Source organism: Talaromyces marneffei, chromosome 1 (genome assembly GCF_009556855.1).
Source record: "Talaromyces marneffei chromosome 1, complete sequence".
NCBI lineage: Eukaryota > Fungi > Ascomycota > Eurotiomycetes > Eurotiales > Trichocomaceae > Talaromyces > Talaromyces marneffei.
The window spans coordinates 3,246,803-3,266,303 of record NC_072348.1 but is presented as its reverse complement, the minus strand read 5'-3'; the positions used below and the strand labels follow the sequence as shown (position 1 = coordinate 3,266,303).

The window sequence follows — 19,501 nt, the reverse complement described above, 5'->3', positions numbered from 1 at the left end:
ATAATCATCAAAAGTAGAGTTTCATGTATATATTTGAATCTACATATTTATTTTCCCCTCTTATGTATCAATTCCGCTCGAAGAACAAAATATCCAAGTAACATATTTTGTATCTCTATTTGTAAATGATGGCTGGGGGAGCCCGGGAGGTATGTAGCGTTATTAACAGCTTTAAGCTCTTTCTAGAACTTTCACGCTGCACATGTCTTGGCATGTAATGATTGTCCGTTAAATCAACCTCCAGACTCAACTCCAACCTCTTCGACAGTCATAAACCTTCCTCGTCTCAATTGACTTTACAAAGCCGCCGAGATCTAATTTCTATGCGCTTAACACGGACTTCTTCTCTCGCAATTCTTGCAACTTTATTGCTCCCTCTTACAGCTACAAGCTGCTCTGTCCGCAACACCCTTGACGTTTCGTGTCCAATCGAAGACTACGAAGACTATTATATGTTCGCCAACTATCTACGCCAAACGACCAAGTCGTTGCGCCCTTCCTTGACTCTTCGATCGATGTCATCAGCGTCTTCATCAACGTCCGCTCCTAATATGTCCTCTGCATCTACAAACCCATCTAGCGAGCCACAAGAAAACCAGATCCCAGACAACAACGAAACCAAATCCCCTCGCCTCGCGCTCCCATCAACATCAGACTCTACAAACCAAAAACTAGACGTCAATGGACAAGGCACAACCGTATCACTAGACCATCTGGGCCCCATCGTTGTGAATCAAGATGGCACAATGAGCCGGATATCGAATTGGGACAAAATGACAGAGATTGAGAAGAAGAATACACTGCGGATTATTGGGAAGAGGAATAAGCAGCGACTGGAGGCGCTGAAGGCTGCTGGTGTTGAGGGTGGTGAGAGTTCGTAATATCTCTAGCTCCTTCACTTGTTGTGTCTCGTTTTTACGTTAGCAGTTGGAAATTACATGAAATGGCTTAGGCGTTAAGGTACTGTGAATTCATTGATATCGAGTGATACATTTGCCAATGTCAATAACGTTTCAAGACAACTTTGACAATCTGAAGAATCTGGAGGCAAAACGACGAATCTTTGATAATGATTCAGCACGTTAAGAGAAGTGTGTCTATGAGCGCCTTAGCCTTTCCTCGCCCTTTCCGCTCTCATAGGCCGTTGTTTCGTACCGAAAAGAAACAATCATTATCTTCGAAGTAGAGATAATGATACAACTCCGAGGATACATGGTGCGAGTCCTCTTCACTAGGCGCTGCCTTCAATTCATCGGCTGGTTCATGGACCTGCTCATGGGCCTCATCAGCCTCAGCCAAGATTTCATCGATGTGCGATGGTTCATCTATTATTCCAGTGATTAAATAAATCTGTCAAGGACCACTTGGCCCAGAGACAACAGCACTAAGAAATGCGTTGCATTACCTTGCGCCGAAGCTGTAAGTGGATGATCGTTGTGAGTGGTATTGCTTGCCATTTTGTAGATATTCCAAGTATGAATTTTTTCAATTGCAGTGAGTTTCAGTGATGCTAATAGCTCTTGGAGATAAATTGGCCACCCCCAGAAGATATAGGAAATGTCACATGAAATTTACCCCAGAAGCGGGGAGACTACGATACACGTGTAATGTTTTGTAACCATATAGACGCTCACTCAGAAAATGTCGAAAGATACATGTACCATCCTTACAATACAGCCCGCGGGATCGGTAACATGACGACATAGACATTCAGTAAAATAAATCAAGCCCCGCTTCTTTTCTTTTCACTTCAAACAACAACCAGGGTTTCCTCACAAACCTTATACCCAACAAGCTATCAAAAGCAATCATACACCATGCCTGACCAGGAAACAGGGACCAAGCGCTTTGAGCCCAAAACTCCAGTTCAACTTGATCCTCCCAAAGACGACCCGATCACAGTTGAGGAATTGTCGAAATGCGACGGTATGCTCACGCCTATATCTACCCCAGCAGCTTCATACGATTGGATACAATAACTGATTGGGTATTTTGAGCTGTATAGGAACTGACCCAAGTCGCCCAACATATGTCGCTATCAAAGGAACCGTTTTTGACGTGAGCAAAAACGCCGCATATGCGCCTGGAGGACAATACCACGGTAAACACATACACCCCCTACACCTTCCAGTCAGATGTGATGCTGAATATGATGGTGTGCAGTCTTCGCCGGCAAAGACCCCTCTCGCGCATTGGCTACTTCATCATTGAAAGTCGAGGATTGCCGTTCGGACTGGGAGGACTTGGATGACAAGTCGAAGACGGTTTTGGATGAGTGGTTCCTTTTTTTCAGTAAGAGGTATAATATCGTTGGAAAGGTTGTGTCGTAGGTCTTATTATACCTAGGTAGAATTGCAATATACCGAGTATACTGGTGAGGGCTATGGATTAGCTTAGAATTGAGCTACCAGGGGGATTCAAAACGTTCGTGGTGCTGTATATAACTATTCGTGAATGAATTGCAAGGGACTCAGGACGCCCATTCGATATCCATAAATGCGTTTTTGTTCAATTAAAAAAAAATAGAAAATCTATATACACCAATTAAGCTTTACCCTTCCTTGATCTTCGTTGCTGACGTTTGCGAGCAATGATCCGGTTCCTCTTCGCAATCTTGTTCTTTTCATCATCGTCTTCCTCTTCGCCGGCATCTTCCTTTTTATCTTTTGGCTTGTCTCCCTTGTTATTTCCGCGACCTTCAGGCCTCTTCCTCTTCATTCCTCTCTTATCATTGTCACCGCCTCTCTCATTTCCATCCTCCTTCTTAGTGCGTGCCCGTTCCTGGAACTCTTTCCGTCTCTTAACAACTTGAGCATTCTCGATTGCAAACTCGACAATAAGTCTCTTCTTCTTCTCTTTATCTCCGTCGTTAGACTTTACTTGCACAACGTGCCCATTGAGCCAGCGTAATCCCATCAATGCATGTCGATGGCTAAAGTACTCGATAAATCCGTAACCGCGACTACGTCCTCCACCAGTCTTTTCATCAATCTTGCTGCCGTCGCGCCCTTCAAAGACAATCTTGGCTTGCTTGACAAGACCTTTACCCTTTTCACGACGGCGTTTGTCGTCACCTTTTGTCTCTTCAGAGTCACGGGATAGTTCCTCTGGAGACAACGGCTGGCGGCGACCTTCTTTTGCGTCTTTGGCGAAGCCGACGATGGCCTCACGAGCAAGAGCTTTGAGGTCTTTGGACGTCACTGCTCGGGGGATGTTTCGGATGGACAATCGAGTCAAACTCAAGTGTAGCGTAGGATTGTTTTTGATCAAATTTTGACGTTGCTTGAGACTGTCTTCTCTCATTTTGATTTCTGCTGGCGCCAATTTCTTATAAAGCGAAGAGGCGGTGTTGATAGTTCCTTCATTCAAGAGGAAAAGTCGGCGCCTGTCCATGTCTCTCTCTGATCGGCGAGAAACACCTTCCTCCGTCAATTTGTTGGCTTCGGTTTTAGAAACAGCTAGAGTAACGTTGAGAACACGGTCTTCCATGGTGTATTTTCCGGTAGGATCGAGCATATCATTCTGCAGCACAGATTGTTTGATGCTTGTAGAGTTTTTCTTAGAGTTGGCATCTTCCTTGCCAGCATCGACTTGTCGCGGAGCACCCCTGAGGCATTCAATTGCATCTTCTGCGTTCCAGAAACAAACGAAACCTGTTCCTCTTGGGCGTTCTGTCTCATGGTCCACGACGATACGTGCGTATCGCAGCGGTCCGAATTGCTTGAAATGCTCATATAACGTCTCGTCTGTGCTGGTGAAAGGTAGGTTGCGGATGAAAATAGTAGCAGCATTGCGGTCATCTTCTTCGTCTTCCTCGTCCTCATCCTTATCCTCATCCTCATCCAAATCTTCGTCATCCAAATCTTCGTCCTCATCTTCCTCCTCCGAACCAACTTCCACAGATTCGTCTTCATCATTTTTAGCTCCGGTCTCCTTGTCATCTTCAGCATCAACCTCCATTGCATCTTCATCCACATCTTTCTTTTCTGCATTCTGTTGAGCCTCTTCCCAAACACTCTTTTCCACCGCCCAATCGACAGCCAGAGTTCTTCCATCAACCTCCTTTCCGTTCACGGCTTCCAGTGCTTTCTCGGCGTTCTTCCGACCACGCAACACAACAAATCCAAAACCTGCCTGGACATTGCCCTTTTTCGGCACAACAGCATGTTTAACTTTTCCAAAACTGCGGAACAGCGCCGCAAGTTGGTCAGACTCTTTGATTGTCCAAGGCAAATTTCGTACAATCAGTCTGGGTGGTGCCGTCTGTTCTCTTTCTTTGGTACGTTCCGCTTTGAGTCTTACAGATTCTGCAGTAGGTACACTTTTGCCTCCCTTTTCATCGATTTCACGCTTACGAGGCTGTGCGACTTCAACCTTAATCTTCCGGCCTTCAAAATCAGCGCCATTGAATTCCTCCAATGCACGTTGGGCATCTTCAATATCTGCAAAGGTCACGAATCCATAGCCCTTCGATTTCTTGGTCTCCGGATCAATAACGACTGTTGCATGTTTGAGCACGTATGATTGAGAGAAGAATTCTGTCAACTTCTCGGTCGTTGCTGACGCTGGGAGAGATCGAACGAACAGTTCTCTCCTCATTTGCGGCTTTGCTGGTGTTTCGGTAGATTCGCCATTCGTCTCGGTTTTTCCTGATACAATCTCTTCAACTAACTTGGCCTCGAAGCTGCCATCCTCCGATAAACGGCGTCTTTTGTTGCTATCGTCAGCCATGTTGACTATAATCCTGGTTGTTTGGATTAAGAAAAGATGGAAAAAATAATTAGCGGCAGAAAACTGACTTTTTTTTCTTGATAAGATGGGACGCTAAGGAAGCCGCAAGGCGGTGAGTACCTACTAGCCATATCGCGTCACTGGAGATAACAAAGCCCCCTAACATTCAATTTGACTTGTTGGTCGTCATTTGTGTTTAGCAGAATGGCAGATGCATCCAAGATGGATGTAGACCAATCCAATAAATCAACTACAACTACACCGAAAGTACAACAACCCAAACCGCAAGCACTTCCAAACCGTGCTGGCCCTTCGGCCATTCTGGTATCGTCGCGCCAGAAAGGAAACCCAATACTGAACCATGTGAAACTTGTGCCGTGGGAATACGCCGATATACCTGCTGACTACGTCCTCGGCGCGACGACCTGTGCTCTGTTCCTCTCCTTGAAGTATCACCGACTACACCCGGAATACATATACTCTCGCATACGACTCCTGGCCGGAAAATACAATCTGCGCATCGTACTGGTTATGGTAGACATCCCGAACCACGAAGAGACATTGAAAGAACTGTCCAAAACGTCTATAGTAAACAACGTGACCCTGATACTATGCTGGTCTGCACCAGAAGCCGCGCATTACTTGGAACTTTATAAATCCTCCGAAAATGCGCAACCGACAGCTATTCGCTCGCAACAAGCGCAGTCCTACCGAGAAAGCGTCATTGAATTCATAACAGCGCCACGAAGCGTGAACAAATCGGATGCGGCGAGTTTGATGTCTACATTTGGCAGTCTACAAGCAGCTGTTAATGCGCAACCGGAGCAGATTAGTGCTGTTCCTGGCTGGGGAGAGAAGAAAGTGCGACAATGGTCTAGTGCTGTTCGAGAGGATTTTAGGGTTGAGTCTACGAGGAGAAAGGTCGCCCCGATTAGAGATTTTGGCACTGAAGATGGTCCAGGCCCGACATCAGCTGTGGAGGACGCCGACGATGTCGAGTATATAGAAGATGATGAGGATGCGGAAGAAATTCTACTTGCTTCCGCTCATCGTGAATTGCAAACTGAGCAGCAGGCATTGAGCGAAACGCCGTCCAAGAACGAGGTTCAACCAGAAGATAGCATGAGCGAAGGGATCATGGATGCCCTGGCTAAACTACGCAAGCAGGATACCTGAGCTAAGCTCCAGCATTAGACTTAATAACCATTATAGCGGCCATCGTATTGCTACTACGAATGCTCACAACCGGCAGCTCAGTCCTTCAAGAAACTGCAAGTGCATGCAAGACGTCTAGCCAGCAGCTGCTCCCACGACTCGATGAACGATTCAGTGGCTATTCACTGAAATTGTCGACTGCTTCTGATCCAAGCAAGACAGAGATCAACATTAATGTCAGTTCTATACCCACTTAGAGAATCGCCTCGGGGTTCGCTTCAGGGGAAGCAACCAAACACGGCCCGGATCATGACTGGTTCGGCGCCATTCTGGCCCCGGTTGGCAGATAGAACGCATCGAGTACTTATACACGGTCATACGTTGGTCATATATATGCAGAGAATCTTTGTGTATCCGGATCAACCGGTGTGGTCACAGGTAGCTTACCTATAGTAGGCACATGTATATGGCTAGCATTGGGCAGCTTTATCACCAAGCATGAGTATAGCACGTGGGTACTTATCATAGGTTGATGACTGAAGTATTGTTAATATCGAAGAAGCAACTGGTATCTACATGTCTGGCTACCTTCCTAAGTCGCGGCCCTGCAAAAGCAGTCTTACCCTACTTATTAGGACTTCCCCCTGGAACCCTAGCCTGATTCCAACTCAGAAATGCCACATTCTGTTTCTATAAAGACATCAGTTGAAAATCAAATTCTTCATTTTCGATCTCTATCTGAATATTCAGTACGAATCAAACAAGACGTGTAATAATTAAGCTAAAGGGTGCAAGATCCATATTCCTAACAAGGAAATATGCACCAATTTAGGAAGGTTGCATTTCAAGAGGTGATCGGCGTGGGGTATAAATCTGATTTCTGTTAATTAATGATTTATGTCTCTAGACTTAAGGGACAGAGGAGATATGGCATAGTGACATTCAACAAGTAGACTGGATCTTCGTGGTAGAGTTCTGTCTCTGACGAGCAGGAACTTTGTTCTAGTTCAAAATGTTTACCTAGTAGTAGATCAATCTAAGACAAGTCAATACTAGCTTTGGCAAGTCATTTTCCTGATTCGGGAATTGGTACTGCTGATGCTGACTACCCTAGCACTTGTCTAGGGATTTGTTTTGCAGCCGAGGGCACATTTCGGGGTGCTCAGTTGCGAATATACGATGGATAGAAAGGATATAAATGAACCAACATCTTCTCGTCGAAAGTGCATAATACGAAAATTAGATTGCCTATAGCAATCCTATCACGTACCTTAGAAAGATTCAAAAAGGAACCGCAACATGCATTCATCAATCACCCTCCTGGCTCCATCAGCCCTCACCCTCCTTACCCTCTCCCTCTCAACACTCATCTCAGCATCCTGCTCAATCCAACGCGATGTCACAACAACCTTCTACGGCTACCCCGACAACTCCCCTCCCGGAGCAGATATCGCATACACCCAATGCGGCCGCTCCGCCGCCGGCGGAACAGGCACCTACGACGACCCCGTAACATTCGCCTCTGCAGAAGGCGAATTCCAAATCTGCGACATCATCTATGCCCCATACCTTAAGAAATATCTCCGGTTTGAGGATGAATGCGATCAGTGTACTTCCGACTGGGACAATGATGGGACATGGCATATCGATGTGTGGACGGGCAGTAGTTCACGGAATGGAGGGCAGAATCAGATTGATTGTGAGGATAATTTGACGCCGGATTCGCAGAGTATTATTTTGAATCCGGACAGTGGGTTGGAGGTTGACAGTAAGTTTTCTTTTTCCCTTTCCTTTACTGAGCGGTGATTCAAGAGCTAATTGTTTGCGCTAGCTACAGTTCTTTATGATCCAAGTAGCCAGACTTGCAACACGGGGCATACTTTTACTGGGTATGATGCTTCGGAGTACTGCTCTTGAAAACATGGACGAGCGATGATGCGTCTTTCTCAGCCGATGGCATGTCTAGTCCTTGCTTGGGTGCTTTAGTGGTTAGGGCCAAGTACGCGAGCAAGATTATATGTAACTTCTCCATGTCCCTTTTGTATCCTTCAAGACTCGATCGACAAGTGTATACCGGTCTCATTGGAAATGAAAGATTAACAATCAAACATGGGAGCATTCACTTATTCAATTGCTCAAGTAACTATGAGTGAAGCCAACAATAAGAGCTGCCTAATTCTCGCTCGAAGAAAGCTACAGATAGCGTTTGAGAAACAGCCGCCTCGTTTTCCCTGACACGGTCTATTTCAAACACATCAGCTCGTCAGGCCCTCTCCCTCAAAGCTCATCACAAATTCTTACGAGGAAATCTCTCAAATCTAAACCACCAGATTGGAAAAACATCGACGAAATGGAAGACATTATCGGCGAACGCCTGAAGGAGGGACATTTAGAGACCAGAGATAGGGCTCGCTCAGGCACGTGGTTAAATAGACACTTTCGGATGCCGTGGGCAGCATAGGTGGAACGAGGCAACGTTTTCGAAAGGGTTGGACTACTGTACTGATTACTCATATGTGTTGGCATCTTTCAGGGGTACTAGACCTTAAAGCTGGGGTAAAGCCGGGGTAAAGCCGGGGTAAAAATGCAGCGACAGAGCTGACTCTACTTAAGGTAGTGGTTGCCAAAGCCAGACTCGCTCCTTTGCTTGAGCTGGCTAAAGTTATGGCACAGCATTATTGCTTTAGGTTTACGCAATTCAGAGGACGGTTCTTGTTGAAACAAAGAATCTAAAAGGATAACTGAACATAAGGGTATTGATTTCTTAAAAACAGCGCAATTTTTGGATAGAAAGATATCAAATCAATCATCGACTCACTGCATGCGCATGCACCATACAAAGCAATATGTGCAATATCAAATGGGAATCATTCATTCAAGCGACAAATCAGTCATGCGTCGGCTTGTCACAGCCAATTCTACCAAGGAGAGCTTTTCGGTCACTGTCGCCTAGTATTCCACCATGGCCGCGTCGAGTTGGTGCTGGTGCATTCGCCCTGCGCCATGAGCCTTCAGACCCAGAGGCCTTGTCAGCTGTAGCACGGCCCAAGCTTTCGTTACTGGGGTTGACTGATGTTTCGACATCTTCATCCTCCTCTTCTCCTTCATCCTCATCGTCACTTCGTGAGTCTTCGGCGCTGCCAGAGCGGACTGCGTTGATGGCTACTCGTAGAATCATACCGAACCAAAGTATCGAGAGTACTTGAATGGCTAGCAGTAAAGAAAGGAAGATCCACTTGATGGTGAAGTTCATGCAGAACGGGCCTTCCTCGCTAAGATATGGACCGAACATATATGCAAATCGGTTAGGGTAGCCATTTGTGGTGTATAATTGCGCCGTCTTGCCGTTGTAGCAGCCGTACGACATGACTTCGGGAACGTTTTGGTAAATGGACCAGCACAGCATGGGATAGAGAATGTGGCGGGTAACAAGCCATGTCAAAATCAGTAGGACAAACACGGTATTGCACATCGTTTCGTAGCCGAAATATTTGAGGATCTTGGCTGCCTGTAATCACGACGGTTAGTCGAGTCACCATTATCTTGTACCCAGCTCAACTTACGGGCAAAAGGAAATCCACAATGTCCATTAGCGACAAAACCACGTTGGCAACGTTGTAGAAGCGGTAGATATACGCAGCACTCAACAATGAGCTTGTAAGCACATGATGCGATAGCATATGGTAAAAATCTTTCCGGCGCTCTTCAATATTGACGGTGAATATCTGCTGAATCCAAAAAGCCAATTGTGTTAAGAGATACCACTTCATCTCTCCAGCGACTTCTTGCTTAGGCCACTCAGCCCAGATGACCTTGAAGTCGCCCCAATAACTCGAGTTGCTCCACAGATACTAAACGATTAACGTCAGTGCCGGCGCCCCATGCAATCAACAATTTTTACATACCATTCCGTAACTCCAATAAGTCAAGTCATAGCACACAAGCCACGCTTGTTCGGCAAACCGCACCGAGGCCTTTCTCTTCATGCCAGCATATCTCCCCAACGGTGTGAATATCCACTCCAGGCAAATACCGCGAACAGCTGTAAACGCAAAGACGGCACTTATAACAAAGTATACATCGTCCCAGCCTTGTTTATATTTTCCGGACTCGGGGTGATAGTAGGACATTTGGAAAAAAGGCGCTGTAAAGGATTGAACAGAGGGGTAGAGGGTGTGGGCGGCGAGCAGAGTGGACAGTGTAGTTAATGAGATGCCTATTACAAGACATTCTGTCAGTCCAAATGCCATTGGGAATAATCTCAAGTCGTTGTTTGCCTACCAATCTGGTTCTGTACAACCCACTCCCGAAAAGTGGCATCTTTCTGTTGAAACGACCGCGGCTGCGGTGACGGCGACGACACGCAGGCATTGAGATTCTCGAGCTTGTCCGGCGGCGAATATGAGCGAGACGAATTCTTAGCCATGACGAATTGCGACTGCTTTGTGCAGTCTGGTCATGGATTTCGATGTGATGTGAGAAGCAAATTTAATCGTCGTTGTCGAAAGTAGGGTTGGGGAATGTGCTCGGGTGCGGAGTATTCCCTGTTCCAGTGGTGTGTACTGCGGCTGCTGGAGGAGGTAGGATTTATTCAAAGCGTGTGGGTCAGGAACGGTCCTAAACACAGCGGCATGCCAATCACACTGAGAGAGCTTGGCCTGGAGTGCGACAGAAGATACACCACGCAGTATATCTTAGTGAGGTGACACTATGACAGAGAAATGTGTATGGAGTAAGAAAATAGTAGTCGGAGCGGAAAGAAAGTACGTGGTGGGAGTTGTGAGTCTGCATAGTTAAGTTAGTTAGTTACTAGTTAACTAGTTAGTTACGTTGCTGGTAACTTAGTCAGAGACCAAGCAAGTGGATATCGTCGCAACTTCCTCGCAAGACAAAACCAAAACACTTGGATCCCCAACGGAAGGAAGGCGCCCCTCTCTTCTGGTATTTCCTCACCGCCTTCTTCTTCTCCATCTGTGCACACACCACAGCAGACATTCTTTGCGACAAGATGCTACGGAGTAGTTCCTCTGTAGTCTGTAGTACAGTATGGAGAGAGGCTTGATGCACTCTTCCTAATCGGGTCACTACAGTGCCCCAAATCAGCAAATCGCAGCCGCGGAAGCTCTCACGAGTCACGATGTCTCGTCCCAGCCGACGATGAGAATAAGCGGCAACGTGAATTGCACAGCCATGATCGACCACCCCAACAGCCACTAGGCCAGGGTTGTCTAGACTAACTACATTGTCTACTGCCCCAATGACATGCCGCCGATACTTTTGATCTCTCTGTACTATGGATCATGGCATGGCATGGTCTCGATGCTCAATTATGCTCTTGGTTAGGGTCTAGACCCTACAGTTCCGAGGCAATCTATATAAGGAATGACACTAAGTCGAAGGGCCATTCTCTAACCCAGCAGTGATCTTATCCACATATTCACCAGCATTAACCCCCAGCTGGGCCATATCCAATTTCCGACCGCGGTTTCGACCATTCATCACTTGCGACATAGCCCGAGCGACTTCTTCCTCCTCCCAGATACTTCCGCCGTCAGCACCGTTCGCATCGCCTGATCCTTCCATCGCCACCGCCGTCCTCCAGTACCAGTCATCGCGAGCCTTGAGCGACTGATCGCACACAACCGCATTCCGAGTCACGCTCAAGCCATGTAGTTTCGAATTGGCGCTGGCCAATGCCGCTGTAGCAGCCGCAAGAGCCTGATTGATCTGGTCGTTGGGCGAAGGCGGACTATAAAAGAATCGATGCGTGGCGGAGATGTAGATCAATGCAGCGCAGACGGCGTCGAAGACCGTCAAGGATAAGAATCTAATCATATTCATGCTGGTATAGAGACTCAAAGGAGGGATTTGACCCGCACGAACAGCCGGAGAGGCAGCTGCGATGGGATCGTATGAAGTCATGACATAGCAGTCAAAACAAGCTAGCCCCAGCGCGGCATATGTAAACCATGACCGCCATCGACCCGCTTCGATGCCCGCAAATGGAGCCGATGTCACTATACCGATGATAGCTAAATGAACCAAATGAGGCACCAGTGTGTTAAGCGGTAGGTAGTATAGAAGATACGAGAAAGAGTCCTCCAAATTGCAGAACTGGCAGGATAAAAGCGCATCGGGGCCGAATCGCAAGTAAATCTTCTTTTGCGCGATGGTAGTCAAGTTTCCTCGCAACAGTTTATCATAATCGGTCAGCACATTATCGGGTCGGTGTCGTGTCAAGCGAGCAAATATGACATCGGTAGGAGTATTGATTCGAGATCCAGTCTGTGTGAATATGTTTGGCGTTGGGGAATATGGATTGGACGGCACGCTTAACGTGAGGAATACGACGATAACTCCGAATAGAAGGTTGAGCGCTCGGTTTGCATCATTTGGTATGGGTCGTGGAGGTGGGCGATGTGCGAGTTGGACTCGAAGGCCGCGGTAGTAGTTGATGAGGCGAGGCAGGATAAAAGGTCCGAAGAAGAGGAGGAGGGATTTCAGACTTGAACACGTTAGCTCTACTTCAAGTTAACAGAAATTGGTTCCTGGTGAGTACATACTTTCCCCATGTAAGGAGCGAAGTGAGGTTGGATGTTGACATGTTGACTCAAGCATGCTTAGTGAAGAGTGAGATGCTTTGTGGAATCAGAAATACAACTGAATACATAGGACTATCGCTTGGAGAAATTCATAAAATCATGCTATGCAAAGTCCGCGAGATGTGGTCAATTTCATGACTATACGTTGGCATTTGTTGGCAAGCTGTTCATTTCCAGGTACAAAGAGACGGGTCTGAAACAAGACTAGACCGGCCGGAAAGTTATCACATGTCAACCAATGACGACTAGACGTTCTATGTAGTACAAACATCCTATTCTCAAACATGCTTCAACACATACGAATACTGAATTGTTTATTCCATTTTTCTCAAAGGGTTATACATGAATCAGAGGCCCGAACGAGCTTACGAATCAGAGAGACTTGGATAAAGAGAGACAGTGTGGTAAGGTAGTATTATGTACATTTATCAGCGAGCGATTGTCGGTCTTTATGAGCGAATGCGAAACAGACTGAAAAAAAAAATATGAAAATGTATCCAAAAATACAACGGAAAAATAATGGAAAGAGATCGTCGCCAAACACCGAAAACACTTTAACCCGCTTATGTTACTCGAAAAAGACAGTATTTCTAGGAACGAGAATATCCAAAGAAAGAGAGGAAAGATCAAACGAAATTTCCACCCTGCATAGCAGGATGATGTGCAATATCCGGCATTGTCACCTCCGCCGCCTCACCGTACGGCGCCGTAGGTGTGGCTGCGGTCTTCTCTCGCACGGGACTCGAGATAGTCACTGGAAAGCGTGAGTTACTGAGTGATTCCGCTGAACGCGTGACGCTGACCTGACGGTATGTAGGTAGACCGTCCACCTGGCTATTAAAGCTTGTACCTAGTTTGAAGGAGCGCTGGCTGCTTTTGGAATCGAGGACCTTGTCGGCTACGGCGCCGTAGGAGCGGACGTGCCGGGCTGTGAGGGAGTTTTCGGAGTCGGCGAAGATGAAGCTCTGACATTGAAAGTTAGTATGGCTGTCACGATTGTCGTGACAAAGAGAGGTAGCGTACTGCCATGAAGTTGACAATTCCCATGGTCATTGCCATGATGCCAGCGGATGCCACAATCCTCCAAAATGGCATGCCCATGTTGTCCTCATTGTAATCATCATTGTTCAGGTTCCCAAGCGCCGAGACACCCATGATTATCATGATGAGTGCCAAGGGCACAAAACTTGCGGTTTCACCAAGCTGAGGCACGAAACGCGTGAAGAATTTGTCGAAGAATGGCAGCTCGGAAACGACGAGGATGACTAGTTGGTGCTTGTCAGATCCTGCTTTCTGTGTTTGCCTCGGGATTGGAATACTTACCACCCATTATGGTCATAAAGGCATGACTGACGGCTTCGAAGAAGAAGAAATTGTTGTTGATAGAGATCTTGATGAGCATCACCACGCTTGCAGCGATGATATCGAGAAAGGTGATTATGTTGATGGCTCGGAGAACGTTGAGGATCACGTAACCTGGACCAGCCAGGGCTTTGGAGAGGTGAGACATGATTTCTAGGTCGTTATTGCTTCTAGCAAATGTTTATGAAAATGAGGAAATAGTCGTAGAGAACGTAAAATTGTATGAGCGCGAGATTAATGATGTGAAATAATAAGTTGATGCCACGATCTAGCCAGCAGAACGATGAAGGAGAAGTATGTACCAGACGAGAGAGAGAAAGAGAGAGAGAGAGAATGAAAATTCGCAAAAGGATGAGAAAGAAAGAGGATGAAGCAGGAAGTTAGTTTAAGAGAAGAACTTAAGAGAAAAGATTATATGACGGGATGTAGCAGAGAGAAGCCCTAATTGTGGATATATTGATCTCTATAAGACATCAGCTTGACCTGCTTTTCCCGGAATTCAATAGTCCCTAGAATAGAGAGTACAATATACCGGGCGTTTACTAGCCTATTGATACCTGAAGCAGCCAAATGGCCAACAAAACATTCGCAACCATAAATCCTGAAGAGGGCTGATGAAACTATAGCTAGCCCCATGTTCTTTAGTTCGAGGGGGGAGAGAAACAATGAAGACCATTCATTCGTTTGACGATGACTATTGATGATACAGCGCCAGTTAGGCTCTACTCTGGCGAAGCTCGCCATCGACTGAGACGATCTTGAATATGAGAATAGAGTATGAGATACTGGAATGTGATTGGTTGCTCTATATACCGCGACGCCGTTTGGATGTGGGCCGCCATGCTATTGTTGCTATTTTCATAATAGCTATCTCTGTTAGTATTTGCGTATTCGGTGAGTCAAAAATAGTTCCCCCGGACTCGCTTGAGGTCGATCTGGCGGCAGTCAAAGGGCTGGTTGACAGGGCACGTTGAAGCGTGAGACATGAAACACGGAGGTCGAATTGGGTAGGTAGGCGGTTAGGTCTGCTGGTAGGCCTACGTCTACTACATATACATACGCGCCAGGAGATGATTCTGTCGGATTTAGAAACAATATCAGCTGTTGTATTCCAGGAAATGGTATGATTTTGTCGGATGTTGAGGTTTCAGTTGACGTTTTGTAGGCCGTGTCCCGAAGAGCAAGCGATTGAGCGAGTGGGCTGAATCATTAGACTCGTTCGTGAGAGTGAGACTGTAAGCATAAGCCGTGTTCAAGATTAAAAACTTGTCCATATTAGTACCCTCACTTCCTCTTCATGTTCAGCATATTCCGAGGCACAGTCGAAGTGTTCCCTAACGAGCGAAGTTATTCAAAACTGTTGTGTGATTGGTCGAAGGCGATAGAATCGTAGAATCCGGTTGGCACCCAATCGGGCCAAGCGCGGAAGAATGGCCGAGTGAGAGTATTTTGAGTGAGACCCTCCCCTCTGTTGTTTCTTCTCTCTCTACTATCCACTCTTCCCAGTCTACTGCGCCTACACTTTGAGTGAAGAAAAGAAATCAACCCGTCAAAATGACTCGTGGCAACCAGAGAGAAAAAGCGCGCGCCAAGAACTTGGAAAAACAGGCCAAAACGGTACGGACTTACTTGCCCTCTACCATCATGAATGTGATCAGCCACCTTGCTAATGTTTGGGGTTCAACAGAAATCCAAGAACGGCATGAGCGGCAACGAGTTCGCGCGAGAGAAGGAAAGGGTGGCTGCAATTATGCAAGAGAAGCAGAAAAAAGGTAACGATTCAAGAGCTGCTGGTGTTTGATTCATTTTTTGTTCTCTCTTCGCAGTGCCGGAGGGGGGAAAATCGTTTGGTTCCACAATCTGGGTTCTGACTTAACTGTGTTATAGCTCTAGAGAGGAAAGCTGCTGAAGCAGCAGGCGGCGGGAAAAAGTGACACTCCCGATGCAGAGCCCGTCATGACGACGGTGCCTCACGTTTTATTCTTCTTTTTTATCCGCCCATACGCACCAATATTCGATTTGTGATTCCAAGCGATTTATGACCGCCATATCTCTCGGCTCTTAGACAAGATTTCATAACGCATACCGGCAATTTCCTGGTCTGTACGTGGACATGAAAGACGGCTATGGATCAATACAAATGGAGCCAAGGAAGGATGGAGAGATTATGGAAAAAGTGAGGTCCAAACATTCCATTCGACTTGATTTAGCTCTTTGGCGTTTCTACTACCCCTTCCTCTTACAACCGGCGTTACCTTCCTCACCCTCCAGACATCCGATTAGAACATTTATACTATCCTTATTATTGATTGAATGAAGTATATGATATTGATTTCTGAACATTAAACCAAACAGAACGTATTATCCCTTCTACCTGAGATGGAAAACTGAAAGAAAAGAAAGTAACAAGGTACTATCGCGGTACCTATCTGCATCATGCTCCGTCTCTTCTTTTCCCGGAAAGATAAATAATGATACAGACTCATAAGCCAGAAAGTTCACGGATGTGCTTCAAGTACATGACTTCCGTGTTGCATGGATGTATATAGAGGGTAGGTCGGTGTGTTGTTGAGGTGATGGCAGACAGTTTTTATAATCTGCGATCTAACAAAGACCGCCTCTTGGGTGCAGCAGCGATCATCGAGAGTTGGCCTATTCAGTCGATTAGATGACATTCAAGTACTAGAGGACGGTATTCAAGGAAACTTACCACCAAACCCTCCCATCGCACCAATACCAGCACCAACAGGGAGATCTGCGACTCCACACAGACAAGAACAAGAGCAAGCACCACCCGAAGTCATAGTACCAGTACCCGTTGCAATAGCCCCTGGGGTCGCAGCAGCAATCGCCGCCACACTGCTTGAGGCAGCCGATCCAAACACTGCCAAACCACTGGACGCAGCAGCAGGAGGAGCAGCAGCAGCAGCAGCGGGAGGAGCAGCGGCGGCGGGAGGAGCGCCAGGAGCGGCGGTACCATTCTGCGCTTTAGCAGCAGCCTCAAACACAGCCTGCGACTTCGCAGCAGTAGGGTTAATACTAAACACCATTCCAGCACCGCAATGTCCCTTTTGAGCACAGAACATCCATACAGGTGCGCTGGTAGTGACCTGGAACTGCAACATGGGTGCCGGCGAAACGGTGTTGTTGACGTTAGGCATGAAACCGGAATCGAAGCCGCCAACGGACTGCACGCATGGAGTCGCAAAGGAGGATTGAGTAATAGTGTGATTCTTAGACTCAAAGTTGAACTGCACAATATCTCCGACGGCGGCGTTGATGCTGCTGGGGGTGTAGACGAGGCCTGCTGCGCCGCCCACAGTCACCATGTGTGTTGTCGCCGCGACCATGGACTGGGTGTTGTAGTACTTCGTTGAGCTGACGCCACCACCGTTGGCGGCTATGATGATTATCTCAGTGCCGGAGCCGACGTTGACTGCGAGATTCGATGTGGCATCTTTGGCGTTGGCCCAGGGTCTGGAGCCGGTATAGCCGGAGGATGGGCTGGATGTGGCTGTTGATAGCAGAGAGGCTGCGGCGAGGATGAAGAGGGATTTGAAGGCGACCATTTTGTTGGTTGCGGTGAAGGTTGTTTGGGGTATATATAAAAATGCGAATAATCAATGGGTATCAAAGTCGTAAAAGAGTGGATGGATAATCAAAGCAATTAGCAGCTTTCAGATGAAGAGAAAGAAAGATTCTGATAGCACAGCTACCTAGAAATCGAAACTTGAAAGAGAGGAGGAGGAAAAGAAGAGAACGATGCAGATGAGTTGTCTAGTACAAGGAAAACTGAGAGCCAAGAACGAGGGAAATGGCATGAATTAAATCAACAACGTACAGACTCTACTCTTGAACCGAATACACGGTGTTGGACTCGTTTGGGTCGCCATTGGATAAGGCCAAAGCCTCTCTTTTCGCTTTTCTAGCTGATCTAACACTTTTCAAACACATCTTTTGACATGTATAGTTTCAGCCCTTGGTCTAACTGGGTCGATTGTGCCTGGCTAATTACACGCAAAGAGGCGCAGTGTCGCGTTTGTTGAGCCTGGTATCCTTTTTGGGTTATATGGGTAGTTCTATAATATTGTATTTAAGCCATAAATCTAGGACAGTTATATGTGGCGTTGTTTCGGGATTAGGGTTAAGACGGTTGTTGTCGCAGGTTGTGTCTCGTCCCCTGTTCCAGCCTCCTGGGCTAGGCCCAGGTACTGTGAGGCTCTGAGACGACTGTGGTTAATTTGAGACTGTATCTCCGTTTTCTGGCTCGTTAGTTTATTTATTTGGTATTTTTTTTAACTGTCTGTGGCTAGTTACGAGATAAGTTAAAAGGATCGCCAGATCTTATTCGATTTTGGTAAACGAACACTATCTACTTCAAGCAGCCCCGTAATCGTCAATCTGTGAGCCGTGTTTCTAATAATTTAACAATCTATTCAATACTACGTACTACGTAAGTACTCTAATTACCATCGATGTTTCGCCGAATATTGACCGATGTTGGAGACCTACAGCGTCTTGCGCAACCGGCATGTCGCACCTTGAAGCCGTAACTAGAACAAGTGCAGATGATATATATGTCCGTGCCTAGATAAGATCTGACTGGCACGATTTGCTTGTTAATCCACGAAGATCTTCAATTCAACTATAATTATCCTTCATGACAAATAAGTCTTTACATGTTTCAGAAGACGGAGAAGACCAACATAGGGGGAAAAAAAATCAATTCCTTCACAGATTTAGGCATCAATAATATAGGGTATCGTGGTAATCTAGTACAGCCCAATAACAATATAACATCAGTTGTAACACAAAGGTGTATCTCAACAACAAGCTCAAATTCAAATTCATATCTGACCACTGGCATTATCGGATTGAGATGCCTGTTGTCGACCTTCATAGAGCCCGGTGTAGTATCCTGCATAGTACCATGCCATCATCAGGTTCTTCAAGGCTGGATCTTGAACTATAATAAAGAACAGTTAGCATATTTATTCTAAATGAGAACCGTAGAATGCGCTATGTCGCCGCTTACCTTGCCCTAGTAATGCGTCAGGCGCAGTTGATGCTCCCCCGGTAGCTGGAGGCACTGCACCGGCAGAAATCGATGGACCAGTCTGGACTTGGGGCTCGTCTGCTTTCGTAGTACCTTCCTAAATATCCATATATCTTGTCAGCAGGCCATCCACACAAGATGCTCAAAGATTAACACGTACCTGAACATTCTCCGGTGCAGCCGCATCACCATCCTCTTCTACGTCCATAGACTCATGCAGCTTCTCCATACCGGCCACAACAGCATCAACCCCTTCTCTTTCGGCTCGATCCAAGACTTCCTCCACATTCTCGCCACGAGCATGGATGCTATGATAAAGCTATAACTTGGATATCAGTCACGTGAACATATATCAAATTCAAGCCGGGAAAGAAACGTACATTATATTCCTCTACAGCCTCATCCCACGAGCGTACAAGCGCTGTATCATCCCAGATTTCTTCATGCGACAGGTTAGCGCCGGATTTGTGTTTCCTTTTTGCCATGATCTGTGTATATGGTCAACTATGTTGCTGAGCTTGAAAGCTGATGTGGAGAAGTGCCGGCAGCTCTTTCTTTTGGGTGGAGTTCGCAGATTAGGTATGGTAGGCGCCGG

General features: G+C 46.5%; 11 protein-coding genes across 11 annotated transcripts; 4 read left to right on the top strand and 7 right to left on the bottom strand.

Moving 5' to 3' along the window:
* Positions 1 to 323: 323 nt before the first annotated feature.
* On the top strand, positions 324 to 881 carry EYB26_001226 (uncharacterized protein; the record flags this gene model as incomplete). The annotated part of the gene is made up of 1 exon (XM_054260537.1): positions 324 to 881. One exon carries the CDS (start codon positions 324 to 326, stop codon positions 879 to 881), a length of 558 nt encoding a protein of 185 aa, XP_054116512.1.
* Positions 882 to 1,082: 201 nt separating this feature from the next.
* On the bottom strand, positions 1,083 to 1,457 carry EYB26_001225 (uncharacterized protein; the record flags this gene model as incomplete). The annotated part of the gene is made up of 3 exons (XM_054260536.1): positions 1,083 to 1,097; positions 1,156 to 1,325; positions 1,406 to 1,457. 3 exons carry the CDS (start codon positions 1,455 to 1,457, stop codon positions 1,083 to 1,085), a joined length of 237 nt encoding a protein of 78 aa, XP_054116511.1.
* A 360-nt stretch (positions 1,458 to 1,817) lies between these two features.
* On the top strand, positions 1,818 to 2,378 carry EYB26_001224 (uncharacterized protein; the record flags this gene model as incomplete). The annotated part of the gene is made up of 4 exons (XM_054260535.1): positions 1,818 to 1,926; positions 2,006 to 2,101; positions 2,164 to 2,292; positions 2,347 to 2,378. The coding sequence occupies 4 exons, from the start codon at positions 1,818 to 1,820 to the stop codon at positions 2,376 to 2,378; spliced, it is 366 nt and encodes a 121-aa protein (XP_054116510.1).
* Positions 2,379 to 2,544: 166 nt separating this feature from the next.
* On the bottom strand, positions 2,545 to 4,731 carry EYB26_001223 (uncharacterized protein; the record flags this gene model as incomplete). Its single annotated transcript, XM_054260534.1, has 1 exon — positions 2,545 to 4,731. The coding sequence occupies one exon, from the start codon at positions 4,729 to 4,731 to the stop codon at positions 2,545 to 2,547; it is 2,187 nt and encodes a 728-aa protein (XP_054116509.1).
* A 222-nt stretch (positions 4,732 to 4,953) lies between these two features.
* On the top strand, positions 4,954 to 5,907 carry EYB26_001222 (uncharacterized protein; the record flags this gene model as incomplete). The annotated part of the gene is made up of 1 exon (XM_054260533.1): positions 4,954 to 5,907. One exon carries the CDS (start codon positions 4,954 to 4,956, stop codon positions 5,905 to 5,907), a length of 954 nt encoding a protein of 317 aa, XP_054116508.1.
* Positions 5,908 to 7,185: 1,278 nt separating this feature from the next.
* Positions 7,186 to 7,803, top strand: EYB26_001221 (uncharacterized protein; the record flags this gene model as incomplete). Its single annotated transcript, XM_054260532.1, has 2 exons — positions 7,186 to 7,654; positions 7,718 to 7,803. 2 exons carry the CDS (start codon positions 7,186 to 7,188, stop codon positions 7,801 to 7,803), a joined length of 555 nt encoding a protein of 184 aa, XP_054116507.1.
* Positions 7,804 to 8,773: 970 nt separating this feature from the next.
* On the bottom strand, positions 8,774 to 10,312 carry EYB26_001220 (uncharacterized protein; the record flags this gene model as incomplete). The annotated part of the gene is made up of 4 exons (XM_054260531.1): positions 8,774 to 9,394; positions 9,450 to 9,737; positions 9,792 to 10,102; positions 10,168 to 10,312. The coding sequence occupies 4 exons, from the start codon at positions 10,310 to 10,312 to the stop codon at positions 8,774 to 8,776; spliced, it is 1,365 nt and encodes a 454-aa protein (XP_054116506.1).
* A 962-nt stretch (positions 10,313 to 11,274) lies between these two features.
* On the bottom strand, positions 11,275 to 12,490 carry EYB26_001219 (uncharacterized protein; the record flags this gene model as incomplete). The annotated part of the gene is made up of 2 exons (XM_054260530.1): positions 11,275 to 12,391; positions 12,450 to 12,490. The coding sequence occupies 2 exons, from the start codon at positions 12,488 to 12,490 to the stop codon at positions 11,275 to 11,277; spliced, it is 1,158 nt and encodes a 385-aa protein (XP_054116505.1).
* A 624-nt stretch (positions 12,491 to 13,114) lies between these two features.
* EYB26_001218 (uncharacterized protein) lies at positions 13,115 to 13,998 on the bottom strand (the record flags this gene model as incomplete). Its single annotated transcript, XM_054260529.1, has 3 exons — positions 13,115 to 13,453; positions 13,512 to 13,753; positions 13,812 to 13,998. The coding sequence occupies 3 exons, from the start codon at positions 13,996 to 13,998 to the stop codon at positions 13,115 to 13,117; spliced, it is 768 nt and encodes a 255-aa protein (XP_054116504.1).
* Positions 13,999 to 16,440: 2,442 nt separating this feature from the next.
* EYB26_001217 (uncharacterized protein) lies at positions 16,441 to 17,419 on the bottom strand (the record flags this gene model as incomplete). The annotated part of the gene is made up of 2 exons (XM_054260528.1): positions 16,441 to 16,502; positions 16,561 to 17,419. 2 exons carry the CDS (start codon positions 17,417 to 17,419, stop codon positions 16,441 to 16,443), a joined length of 921 nt encoding a protein of 306 aa, XP_054116503.1.
* A 1,278-nt stretch (positions 17,420 to 18,697) lies between these two features.
* Positions 18,698 to 19,391, bottom strand: EYB26_001216 (uncharacterized protein; the record flags this gene model as incomplete). The annotated part of the gene is made up of 4 exons (XM_054260527.1): positions 18,698 to 18,816; positions 18,886 to 19,003; positions 19,067 to 19,225; positions 19,287 to 19,391. 4 exons carry the CDS (start codon positions 19,389 to 19,391, stop codon positions 18,698 to 18,700), a joined length of 501 nt encoding a protein of 166 aa, XP_054116502.1.
* Between the last annotated feature and the right edge of the window lie 110 nt (positions 19,392 to 19,501).